The sequence below is a fragment of the Lonchura striata genome, chromosome 4 (genome assembly GCF_046129695.1).
Source record: "Lonchura striata isolate bLonStr1 chromosome 4, bLonStr1.mat, whole genome shotgun sequence".
In the NCBI taxonomy this organism is placed as follows: Eukaryota; Metazoa; Chordata; class Aves; order Passeriformes; family Estrildidae; genus Lonchura; species Lonchura striata.
Window position 1 is genome coordinate 47569181 of NC_134606.1, and position 14074 is coordinate 47583254.

The 14074-nt window shown below is 38.3% G+C and overlaps 1 protein-coding gene across 5 annotated transcripts in view; it reads right to left on the bottom strand.

Moving 5' to 3' along the window:
* NPNT (nephronectin) overlaps window positions 1-14074 on the bottom strand; it is a 48653-nt gene that overhangs the window by 19967 nt on the left and 14612 nt on the right. For 4 of the 5 annotated variants that reach the window (XM_021525512.3, XM_021525511.3, XM_021525510.3 and 1 more), the window contains 3 exons: window positions 11540-11632; window positions 4703-4822; window positions 3831-3950 (listed from right to left, as the gene is read on the bottom strand). In XM_021525512.3, the coding sequence (XP_021381187.2) occupies window positions 3831-3950; window positions 4703-4822; window positions 11540-11632 (333 nt within the window). The remainder of the gene's footprint in view (window positions 1-3830; window positions 3951-4702; window positions 4823-11539; window positions 11633-14074) is intronic. The other variant, XM_021525513.3, reaches the window with a different exon arrangement.

Genomic DNA, 14074 nt, shown 5'->3' on the forward strand with positions numbered 1-14074 from the left:
TGATGCTCACCCACTGCTGCTCTCCCTGCCTGGGAAGCTCTCAGATGAGGTCAGGCTGACACAAAAAAGCTGCTCGCGCTGCCACTCACTCTGCAGCCCTTGGACACCGGAGCTGAGGCTGCTGAGAGCTCAAACACTAATTCTCCACTGAGGTAGAGACCTGCCATGCACGGCTGCTTCTGACGCACGCAGCTCCTCCTGTTTGCTGGTTATCTACAGGGCACAGTTCAAGCCTTTGCTCTGCAGCTCTATCAGGCTCTTGATCTATGGGAAAGCAAGATTTTGCTCTCCATGCCGTTCTTTTCCCAAAAGGAGCCCTTCAGCTGCCGATGTCAAGAGTGCAAAACAAAGCCAAGTGATTGATGCTCTTGTGAAAGAGGCCTGAACAAGGCAGCTCCTCTTCCACCACACAGAAAAAATGTTACCACAAAGCTGCTGGTTAGTTAGGGCAGCTACCTGAGGTGGGGAAGATGGAACTTCAGTTTCTCTCCAAGCTGCGCTCCCACGGCCAAAAGAAGTGACTTAAAGCCACGATTTGCCTGCCAGATGGGTTGTCCCAGTAGCTCCTGCTGGCACTGTCCCACTCTGCATGAAGAATTACTGAGGACAGCAGGGATTCAGCCCCTGAGCTCCCACACCCCTGGCCCTCCTGGCTGCTCTCTCTCCATCAGGAGCATTGCTGGAATGCTGCAGTAAAGGCCTCAATGAGAAAGAAAACAAGGCCAATACTGGGCACGTCTCCACATGCCTGAATCTTCCTATAAATCTGTCTCTTCATTTGAATTTACTGTTAACATTATAGGTTTTGAATATGCTACTAAGTTTTACAAACTCTACCATGCTTTTTATTATAATTTAATCAACAAGTCAAAATTTTCAACAACAATTTTCTACCCTTTATTAAAATGTTATTTCAAGGCTGCAAGTTTTAGATGCTTGATTACTAAGAGTTCTGCTCTTTGTTGGTTTTGGTTGAGTTTTTTAATCTTTAAATCACAGCTTCAAAAAATAGTTCAGTAAAAACAAGATTAGCCACTGAATATACTTTATCATGGCATGGATTATGATCTTTAAAGACTTAATGTAGCATGACCTGTTTTTTCCTCTGCACATATTCATATTTATTCACATAAGGCAAAAATTATGTTAAATCATGGCAACTGTGTATGCAGTTATGTGTCCTAGAGATATAGGACAGAACTGTTAATCAGTACAATGTTCAAAACTGATGCAAAAATATGGAAAAATATAACAGCCTTCCATCTGCATATAATGAGAGGTGCATGGATGAACATTGCTGAGGGGAAATCCACTTTTTGATCAGTAACCAAAAGACAATATGCCAGTGCTTGTGATCAGTTTCTTGCAGCTCTCAAACAGTACAGTGACTGTGGCTTCCTCCAAGTCAATCCATGCCTGAACCAAAAGGTGTAGAGCTGTTTCCTTTTGCCTGCTGCAACATGCTGTGGTTCATACCTGCTTCCTATCAAAAGCAGGGCATGGAGGGGGGATTTGGAGCTCATCTCAGCATCAGGGAGCTGCTCCAAAGGCACAGGAGGCAGTGTGATGGTCAGTGTCCACCAGAGAAGAATTGCTTCTCTCTCTTGTTGCAAGTATGATCAGATTACCAACTCAAGCACAAAATAACTTGAGACTATTTTAAAAATAGCATGGTTTTTAAGTTTACAAGGCTGCATCTTCAATTTTTTAAACACGCACACAAAAAGGAAATAATTTTATTGTGAAAAATCATTATTTTCAGCCCTCAAATAATTTCAGGACATTTGAAGATGAAATGTGTATATGGCTCATTTCATTAAATTAAAATCCCAATCCAAAAACCTGGCAAGGCCAATTGATTTATTGATTCAAGAGTCATTAATCAATTAATTAGCTGTTTAATCCACATTTTCACTGAATATTTTGCTGAATTATTTTTCACTTTGTTGTAATTTAGTTTATACAATTTACCTTTATAGCCAAATTGGTGGCTCTTTACTGATTGTCTGAAAGGAACATTTTAAACAAAGGAATGATCAGCAAGTGTTAAACTAAGAATAGAATAATGCCCAGAGGAATTTCCACCTGTGCTAAAAATAGGCATTGCATTCCCAGCTGTCTTTCAAATGTTCCTTGAACAAGGATTTCATGAGCTGTAGGCAATGTACACTTCCATTTTCTTACCACCACCTACACTTCTATTTGCACTGCAGCATTATCCAGACCTTTGCTGGAGCCAACAATTTCCCCAACAGTGACAAGCTTGTATAAACATGAGCAAAAAGCATAGCCTTAATCCCAAGCAGCTTCAACAATTTGAGGTATTTACTGCAACTTGAACCTGATAGAGAAGTAACACAGAAAGGGTGCATGTCATAATCACTTCTTACCAAAAAAGGGGAGAACATTATGTTACGATGCAGGAAGAACAGACATCTCTTGTTGTAACTATTTTCTCTGTATTGTACAAGGCTGCTCTGAAATTCTTGTGGAAATTTTAGAAATAGGTTATGAAGTCATTCTAAATTATGCATACCCAAGTAAAATGTGGGTACACAGTTCTTTGCCTTTCTGGGGAAAAAAAAAAAAACATGTTTTTTTTTGGAAACTGCATTGAAGAACTCAAAGAGCTTCAAAGTATGAAACTTTCCTGAATAGAAAAATACACACTAGGAGAATATGGCAAACATTTTTTCTAGCAAATTTCTCTACATGGTGCACCTTTCTTGAGTTTGTACTTATAATCATTCAGCTCACTATGGCATGTATGGCATAAGTATCTTCCGAAGATCTCTCAGCCATAATATCCACAATGGGATTTATCACAACTTAATCCCTTCAGTATGCAACAAGGGTAGGTTTTTTCCTCCTATTCTTTCCAATTTTTCCCATACACAGATGTGCCAATCATGCACTTCAGAAAGCCTCTGACTTGGTGCGGAGCCTGCTCTTCTCATCAGAAGATCTGGAGTATGTCCCTTTCTCTGCCAAGAAATTTTTGGTCAGCATGGGTCAGGTACTTGGAGAACCACCTATCCTGTGGAAAGCCAAGATACCCAAAGGGATGATTAGGACATCCCCATGTTCTTACATTCCTTCAGTGTTACTGGTTATGGAATTGTAGCACTTCATAGACTATAAATAATGAAATCACTGGAGCATCATATCCCACTTAGGATGTATAGTTAATGACTGATGAAATCACATGTCACACTGTTCTTCAGACCATAGTAGAGTCTGATTAACCATAAGCACCTTTTCCATGTTCACAAGCATGGGAACAAAACATTTCACTTTTATATGCTCTAAGTTCCTGTGTTTATTTTAACCTGGAGTTTTGACAGTATGGAATAAAGCACATTGAATCCCACTAATACTGGGAACATGCACAGACCTTCACCTTGCCCCACTATCATATCAATGATTTTTACAAATTATCCCTCTACCCACTGAGCTAGGCACCACCTTGTTGGGTAAGAGGGAAAGGTGATCTCCTCATTCCTTTTTTTATGCAGGCAGGTATTTTGAAGTTAGCAATAGTCTAAAATGACCAAGTAGCAGGAGTGGCAAGGGCCAAGGACTTGGATACTAAGGAGTCTGTATGGGCTTTAGGCAGACAATGAAACTTAGAGGACTGAAAACATTGGCGATCTCTGACATGAGGGCACCTGAGCAACAGCCCTATTACTATTCTCATTATTAACAGCTTTAAACAGCCTGTTCTATGCATTCTATGTACCTCTGATAAACTCTCTTGAACTGCATTCTGTGCAAGGATAAAAGCATTCTGGAGAAAAAAAAAAAATTTAAATCTACATTTGATCACCTACCTACACAAGTCCTGCCATCAGGCCCAAGCTGCAGCCCTGGAGAAGGACAGCGGCAGCGCACCTCCCCTTTCAGCACGTCACAGCCATACTGACAGTTTGCCATCAGGCAAGAAAGGGCATCTGGAGAAAAAATAATTGAACACATTTAGATAAAGATCACGTATTTATGACAAAAGTGGGGAAATGCTTGTATCCTTCAAAGAGGAAAAATATCTGCTAGTAAAATTTTTCTTTCCACAAACTACTTCTCTAAGAAAATAATAAAAAAAAAAGTACCACAATTGTAGTAAGTTGTATTATTGAATGCAGTCCCCAGAATATAAAGCCTAATATGTACTACAGACTCTCCTGGACAGTTACTGCCATTTTAAAAATGGGGTATCTCTAACTGAAGGTATTTAGTCTCCCCTTCCCTCTGTCCAGATATTCAAAGTAACTGTTTTTATGGGAGCAAGTAAGAACCTGACCCCCAGAGAGATGACAGTACAATTTTTATACCAGTCCAACAACCAACATCTGCAGCATTAAAGATTTTACATTCATAAGGCCATAAGGCAGCAGAAATGCAGGTGCCTTGCTGCAATGAAAACTCCAAGCACTTGTCCTCAAAGGCCAATTAGCAGTGATTTACAGCACTGAAGAATGCTTTGGGGGAAACTTTCAATAAAACTAATAAAATCAAAACAATTGCTCCTGGCTTTTCAGCCTAATTTAACTAGGAAAAACGTAGCTCATCTTGTGCAGCTACCTAATTTCCAACAAGATTAATCTTTTACTTGAGGACTCATTTTCATTTCATAGAAGTTTTCTGGGGAAACTCGAGCAGGGATTTTGAGGAGCTGGGAAAGAGCAAGCCCCAAGGCTGGCCGTACTTGAGCACGTTCCGTCTGGCATTAGCATGTAGCCGTTCAGGCAGTAGCACTTGTAGCTGCCGTAGGTGTTCATACACCGGTGCTTGCACGGCCGCGGCTTTAGTCCACACTCATTCAGATCTGAAATGAAGGGCACAAGGGCAGAGGGTGGGAGAAGAAAACACACAAGGCATGCGTGGCAAAACTGCCAGTTCAAGCTGCTGGAGAAGGAAGGAAAAATACGGCAATTTGCTTTTTATATGCAGCTGATAGCAAGCGTCCAAAACATCCTGCATGAAGCGCTGTTCATCCCTCCATCCAAGCAGCTTATTTGGCTTGGTTTCATAAGTGTCTTTTCAAAAATGACAATATTAGCATTAGATGAAGTGCCAGCTGCTTCATTAGGCAACACACAAGCACAGGCCACCCACGTTTTGCCACTATTCACATGATGCCATGTCCAGGACCAGGAAGCACTCGGAAGAAGAAGGAGGAGAGAGAAAGCAAACATCACTCTGCAATCACTATCATGATTCTGATAGCAATTCAGTGATTCACTATCATGCTTCAAAATTAGTGGCAGAGGAAGGTAGGAAAGCTGATGGCAACTTACTTCAAATAATCTCACAAAGAAAATTTAATCCTTATCATTTAGAAAATACTAAATGAAAGCATCTGACATCAGTTATATTTGTCAAGGACCATCCATGAGGGCTAGATTTTCAGACTTACAATTTAATAGAGAATTCATGGCTTGAACTGAAAATATTCAGCCTACAGTTTCCATATTAATAGACAGAACTTCAAACAACAAGATGATTTCCTTCAGAATTCTCTTCCAAGAATATGTGTTGATTTGTTTGAGTAAGCCAGAATAATTTGTCACTTATTATTGTTGGTAGTTATTTGCATAGTAATGAAAAAAGATGAGAACAAAGATGAAAATAATAAATCAATTCACAAATCCAGCCAGAGAGGACCTAAGAAAATGAGTTATCAACCATCATCTGTAATATTGCACCATGCTGTCTGGTGGTCTTTTGCAGACAGACAATTGCTATTTTTCCAGAAGTTTTCAAAGAGCTATCACCCAATACTAAGCACCATCATATCAAGTGTCACTCAATCCATGTAGCAGAAAGGTAAGGCTTGAAGTTCCCATCATGTCATAGATACACACACAGTAGCCACTTCATAAAATGCCAGCTGAGGAGGTGACAGATGCCTCCTGTGGAATAGAGGCAAAGGCTCAGGGTTAAGATGCTGAACCAATAAGATAAACCCACCTCTGGTTACAATGAAGGCAATAATTAATTGATTGCTTTTCAGAAGTAAAACAGAAAACTTTACTGGGTCTATATAGTAAATGGAATGAAGAAAGTTACATACACTGTCAAGATGAAGTTAGAGAAAACATTGATTTTAGACAACTACACCTGGAATTTTACAAGTTCTTAATGTTTGGATTTTAAATTTGTCCTGAAACACTGTAATCCATTGGTTTGTGAGAGTAGCATTCTTCACCTTACTCTTTTCAGGCAAAATATTTTTAAATGGCATTCTAAAACTGAGAAATGTATTCCCTTTAATTTGACTGGTAAAATGCGGAGCCATCAAGAGAAAAATACATGTATCACACTGCAAATCACTGATGTAATCCAAACTCAGCTGCAAGGATCTTGCCTGTTTTGTCACTGCTGTTCCTGAGAGCTCCTAACAGTGTTTACATGAATCATTAAACTTTCTGTCTTCTGACCTACTTTCTTTCCATCTTCATGGGGTCAAGGAATAATGAGCATCATGCAAACATGACCCTCCCCAGAGCCCTCCCCTTAGTTCATTTTCCAAGGTCTTAAGAAGAACAGCATGTTTAAGGACAAGAATACTTCCTACTCCCCTCTTCTGCAAGAGGGAAGTGGGTAAGATTTCCACCCACTAAGGCTGGACAAGATGTTTCCAGGAAACCTTCTCCTCAAGTGGGGAGGAAGACTAGGTGAGACTAAGAAGGACTTCAGTGAGGAAAGATAGCCAAAATAAGGGCTGGAGCTGTGCATGATAAAGAAGGAGTGATGACATGACCACCTCTGCAGTCTTCCTGAGGACCATGTGCTGCAGAGATAGCACCCCTTCTACAGCTCTCACTCTTTGGGAGTTGGGAAAAGTTTCCTGTCAGGAGAGTATACTTCTCACAGCAGGCACCAATGCCACACTCACAGGAAAATACCTGCTGGGCTTGAGAGAAACAGCTGTAGAAGAAAGAACATTTTGTCCTGTGAAAGCAGGGTCTTCTTCTAGGAGTTGTGACTACAAGTATACTCCTAGGCCAAATGGAAATGCAGTAGATTATTATGCTAGAGGGCAAGGACAAGTTTTCACTGTGGAAACCTTTGTGTGAAGAAAGCTTTACATAAAAATCTCCACTAATAAGCAAATGAAAGCTCATGTTTTGAAAGGCAAATTTCTCTTGGCAGCACAAAAAAAAAATCTTTTTCTGTAAAGCATACCACAAGTTGGCAGTTCCTGACAGACATTATAGTTGCAATAAATATTTTATTACATGTGCAATGTGTCTGTTAAAAAAGTCATTGTTACATTAAAAAACTCTGTTAGCATTTGACCGCAATTCAAAAATACATCCCCAAGGAACCCATAGTATTAAATATACTGAAGTTCATTGACAACCATCATTTTGAAGTAAGAGGAAAAAAGTTCTCTTAGTCTAAAATATCTGTATTCTTCCTATTTTCTACAAAAATAATCACTTTACAAAATAAAGGCATAACAGAGCTAAGTATAAAATACTTAAATAGAAGTAGGGACAGAGTAAGGAAAAGTAACACTGAAATTAAATTGACAGGGCAGGATTTTAACAGTACCTTCTGTTAAGTTCTAGTGTTTAAATTCTACTGCATTTCAGCTTCTAAGTTTAGATACACCTGACAACTAAAAAACTGTCATGCACTTACTTCCAGAGTTATGACCACAGACTCAAAGTTGAAAATAATAATTTACAACTGTTCTATAGTATAGTAAATATACTATATTAATACTGCAGAGTATAGATTACATTATGAGCATTAAAATACTAGATCCTTTTAGAGGATTCTGAATTCTACACCACCACTTCATACAAAGTATTCTTAGTACAGAAATAAAAGTTCTGGTACTGATAAATAGACACCTAATAGTAACATACTTAGAGAATAGTATAAAGTGCAACAATATTGAAAAGTTTAACAAATCCCTTTAATTTCTTTGTGGGAATGCTCACTCATTGTCCTGCATTTGAGAATTTCACTTTTCAATCTTTAACTTACCACGTTGCCTACAATTTCACAGCCAATGCAAAACTAACATTCTTGATTTGAAAGTAACACAAGGCAGTAGAGCACATAAAAGCAGACTGACTGTTTTAGCCACTATGGGAAGCAGGTTTATAGCAAACAAGCTGCTGAGCACAAGTATTTTATATATAAAGGAATTAAATTAAATGTGAGTGCAAGGGAAGGACAGAGCATTATGCTGGCAAACTTGGATGTGACTCCTTTGACTGCTGCACTGCACCACACATGGTCTTGGACCAACTTCAGTGCACACCCAACAATGAGCCACTTATTTCTAGGCAGATTCAATACCCTCTGCTATTTCCTTTTAATTAGCTTCTGCAGACTTCAGCACTCAAGACTTTTTCTGCCTTTTCTGCCTATCATGTAACTTGGATCAGGCAACATTGAAGTTAAATATTCAATACCACATTTACCCAACTCTGAAAATAGAATGTAAAAGACCAGAAATCAAGTAGAAAAATTAGACTGTTATCACCATACTATAAATAGTAGATCAGCCTTCATTTCCAGCAGTAGCAATCACACTACCCTGCCAACCTGATAAGAGATTTCTATCACCTGAAGAGTTTCTGTTCACTTAGTCTGATTAATCAACAGCTGCCAAATTCAGAAGTTTTTTAACCCTCCTTTTCTACAACTTCCAACTTCATCTAAATCACAGTTTTGTCTTTATCTAAACTGATAAACAATTTCCATCACTATCACTTTACACAGGAACTCAGAAAAGAAAAAAAGACAGGCTCCGAAAGAAGAGCAGAGAAAAAAAACAAATGCAAGTGACAACCATGAGTATGGCAGAGTCAAAACTTTTCAGAATACACACAGAAGCACCAAGGAAATACAACCAATTATTTGCTCTGTATGCTAAGGGCACTGCGGGTTCAGCTTTCACAACCCAGCCATTGACGGGTCTATCAGTCTCCGCCTCCTTTGCAAAAAATTGCACTCCTGTTTGAAGCTGTGCAGAAAGGAGAAGCACAAAACCTGAAACACAGGACCACCTCACCCCTTGCTGCTACATTTCCTGCAGGATGATCCAGGGAGTAGAACACAAGAGCTTCACTGCTCTGACCAAGTAGACTTGTCTACAGCTGCACATCTTCACAGGGTAGGGAGAAGGCATAATAAAAATATAGCAATATACATTACTTCACTTAATAAATATACATATATATCAAGTGCTGACAAGAATTTCAAGCAGTGAACATTGCATCATTTTCCTAGAAGAAACTATTTAAGAAAATAGAAAGTTACAGAAAAGCAGCCTTAGATTTTTTTTTTATAAAGACAACCTTTCCCAGCCAAAGAAAGTTAACCTGTATATGCTTTAGATTGCTAGCAAAAATTACAACTGTCTGTATTTGTCTTGCTAAATATTATCTGCATTTTCTTCAAGAGCAGCTACCAATTTTCAGATGAACATATTTGGAATGCATGAGTTCTGTTATTATCACTATAAATTAAGAGAGGTGGCAGAGGGCATTTTCCCTCACGTGCCTCTGTTTGTCTCCTCACTGCTTACAGTTGTAGTGCTAGGATCAAAAAGCCAGAAGGGAAACACTGAAACCATTCAGAAGATATAAATGCTGTAGGGAGAACACATGGTTAGCTCTTGTGCAGTCACTGCAATTTGATTTAAAAAGTATCAGGTAGTCTTAACTTCTGAGTGATCTAAAGCGAGGTAAGGATTGTCACAGCAGCTGCAGCAGCACCACTGGAAAAGGACAAGCATCCAGCATCACCACACAGTCAGGGCTGAACAGCTCTGCTGTGAGGCTGGGCTGATCTCTTGGATGAGTCCCAGGAACACAGCCTCATCATGGGGCACATGAACAGATGAGATGTAAAGTCTGTTTTTCAGAGCTTGTACTCAAAGAAAGCCTTTCACAAAGAACATGAGCATACTTTACAGCCCAGATTCACACATCCTAGCAACACTTCCATCCCTGCAGGGAACTCCAGAATCTCCTCTGCCAACATTGTTACTTCTGTTACTATTCTAGGACAGGATTGAGAAAATGGGCCACAGGCTGAGCAGGGCAGGTGCTGTATTAAGGTATAATAACATAGGTCCCACTTACCCTGTGCCATTTGAATCTCCTAGCAGCAAAAGCAGACTCTGCATTCACTGAAATCTTTCCAGTCTCATCCAAATACTGAATCAGCACATGGCAAGAACACAGATCATGACTCCAGGAATAGCTCAAGGGTCTTACCATGCAGTAGAACAGCAGCAGCCACCTGAACTGGTGCACATTTGGGGCACCACAGTCAGCTGGTATCTCACTAACCTCACCTACGTCTGCTGGGCAGCTTTGTCACCAACACCATGCAGGAATATTTCATCAATACTGCCCCAAGTGCCTCCTTTGATAACCTATTGCATTTTTCCTTCCTTAGCATTTAGTGGCAAGTAAATAGTTTAGTTCAAGATTGAAGCCTCCAGTAATTTGGAAAGCATTCTTTCGATATTGCTAAACTATTTACTACATATAAAAACTGTTAGTTCACTGCACTGTTTTCTAAAAAGGTTTTGGACTGATGAAAGCATGTAGAATAAAATGATAATATAAAATGTCAGCCCAGATTAAGGGAAAAAAAAAAGACAGGATAATATAAGAGATGATGGAAACTTTTGAGAACACTGAACAGCACAGCACACATTTTCACATCAGTTTTAGAAGGATCAGTAAATCTGAAAATAAATATGTATCTACTTTTAAAGAAAATAACTCGGTCTAAAAATCAACGTCATAAGAAATTTAGCAACATCAGAGTACATCCTTGAAGAAAATAATTCTAAATATCACACTTTTCTACCATAATTTCCTCAGCACTCTGAAAATGCACACATTTTCCTGTAGGCTGAGACAACTGCAAGAGAGATATAATTGAGATATATTTGTGTGTGAACATGTCTTAGCCATCAAAGTCTAAAAATCACATATTACAATTCTCTAATAATTTATACTCTATGATCTTTATACCATTACATGCTTTGGACATAATTTTTGAGAAAAAAGACCCGAACAATGAGCCTTGATAATCCAGTGAGAGAAACTTCATCTTTACACTAATCATTTAGCAGTTTAATGCAACCTGGTTAGTTCAGGATTAGAAACACTAAACTGAAAATGTATGAATTATTAGGTTTTTAATGAAACAAATATTATTTCACTATTCAAATATGAAAATTGTGACTTTATAAAAAACAATCCTGACCATAAGGTTTAAATAATTTGCTTCTGATTAAGGAGAGCATGTAACTACATCCTATATATTAATCTCATTAATTTCTTCTGAATGAAAACAATTTTTCCCCTGCGTCATCCCACTGCAGATATCAATCTTTCTCCAAAAGTCAGTCCAAATATCAGACTTGCTGCAGCAGTAAAAGACCTGGTATATGAGTTCACTGTTCTATAAACACAGGGGACACACACAGCATTGGTGGTGATGGGTACAGAGATCAACAATACTTCCAGGATTTCAAAAAGAAATTCTTTCTTACCTTGGTTACAAGTTTTTCCAGTGTATCCTGGGTGGCACTTACACTTATTTGGCCCAATGCATTCACCATGTTTGCACCCTGGCTGGCATATAGCTGAAAACAGAGGAACACTCATTATCTTTCCACTCCAGTCACAGCTGACAGTGCTTTACTTTGAAATAAACAGCAACTACCTAACCAATAAAAGTACTGTCTATGCCATATTCAGAAAATAAATACAGAATTCCAAGAAATAATAGAAAGCCAATTTTTGGCACCTCTCTCAATATGACACCAAAAAAAATTCAAAAAACAAATTTTTAAAGTTTCAATAACAAACAGCAAAAGCATTGCTTTTGAAGAAATATAAGAATTCATGCACAAATATATTTTTGCTGATGTAGGACTAGCCAACAGGAATATTTTCCTGGGTGGGTAACTGAAAAACATTTGACAGATGGAAATTTTAAACATAATTTCTAAGTCTTTTGCATTAGAAATGTTTTTCTATTATTAAACCTACTTTTTCAATCTACTGTAAAAATGCAGTATTTACTATAGTCAAGATGTTTATCATTATATGACAAAATGCAGATACACAATCCTGCTGAGCTCTCTGCTAAAGCAAGATAGACACAAAATAGGCAGAAATCAGATGGTAGCATAACTTGGATACCCTATACCCCGGATTTATCTATTTACCCCAGCTTAAAGTTAATTTTATAAAGGAACAGTATAATTTGGACTTTGCAAGTAACTAACTAGCTGCACTACTAATCTGACAATGATGGGCTGTACCATAAAACTGGATGTATCGAGGACATAATTTAACAGAAATCTCCCAGAATGCACTCAAAAAATGTAATTTGCCTTCTAGCCAAGCTATTCAACAGGGTTAAATTAAACAAAAATTTAAAAGAAACAAGATATTTGTTTTGGTTTTGGAAGAACTATCCAAGTACTTCTTTAATGTTCTGAAAATCTTCTCCATAAGATTCAAAGCATCCAGAACTGGCAATTCCCACAAATATATCCAGAGAAGCAGCTGTTAGTATATAAGGAGTTTGCTCCAGTTTTGGGACTTCCTTTATTTAGGACTGTTTCAGGACTCCCAGTATTATCAGGCATGTATTTTCTTTAAGTATAGTATAAACCTATAATCAGTAATATATCCTGAGACAACAAAACTTTGTTTTAAATCTACAGCTCTGCTCCTGATGGATCTTCCTAGTATGATGGTGAAGTCTCTTTCCAAAAAATTGTTAAGGAGTATCTTAAAAGGCAATAGAAATGCAAGATTTTTTTTTTTTTTTGTCTCCCCTGACAAACACTGTCTGGAAACAAAGAAATGAAAATCATATTTAGAAACACTTCTCAATGGAAGTGTAAGTGAAAGGAGCTTCTCAGACTACTAAAAGGGTATGTTTCAGAAAGTATGTCCTTGGGTAATGGACAAGTCTGATTGAATAGCAACTGATCCACCATGAGACACTTCTAGAATATCATACTTGGAAACATTTACTGCTCTTTTAATCACTATGGCCATAAACAGGAAAAAAGGATCTCCTTTGTTAAGAGTCTGTTTAGATGCCAAGATTCTTACCTTCCTGGCATCACAGACCCTGGTCTAATCAGAGACGATGTTGACAAACTGAGAACTATGAAGGCCAACTTAATGACTTCAAAGAAACCAGGAAAAAAAAAAGTTGTGATCTAAACTACAGAAGAGAAAAAGAAATTACTAGAAACACATTTTTGAAAATTTGTTTAAATTTTCAGCTGCACTTTAGAGAAGATCCATATTGTGAAGTGGGATACACTTACTTAAATCCGTTCTTTTTAAGAGGTACCATGGGATCACTTTGGTGTAAAGTATAACAGCTCAGTAACTGTTAAAAGAACCTGTGGCAACTTTAAGCTGATTTTTTTAAAGCCTTGGTCCCTCCCTCAATTGGCCAGATTGTACATTAGCAGCAGCTCAATCAGAGAAAAAAAAGTCTCATACTTGAAGACAAAAATCTCTACTATTCCAAGAAAAGCTTCCAAATGACTAGCAAACCACTGTCCATAAAGACAGTCATCATAAAACACTGGGGCTCTTGCACATTAAATGGGTATTTGGAAATCTTTGTTTGCTGCCAAACACGGTTCTTGAGGAAAACCTGTTTATTAGAGTACATTCTATGGACTTAGGCTACTTCAGCATTATGGATCTTACTTAGACACAGCTGAAATTCAATACAATATTAAAACTGAAATGTTTCTACATACAGGAGAAAAATGCTTTTCAGTAGGTTTAACAACATCTGTAGCTCAGCCAACGCCACAGATAAATCTGAAGGATTTCCTAGAAGGAATCAAGCCACTCACAGGATAAAACTTTTGTGTCTTCCTATTAATTCTACTGGGGCTTTGCAGGGTGCTCAGGAATAAAGAATCAGATGGTTCAGCCAAGTCTGCATGCCTGGCTGGGGTCCCTACTGACCCCTACCAAAATGACCAGGCCCAAAGGGGTGGGTCAGCTCCAGCTCTGCCATCTCCAGCATGAAAATCCTT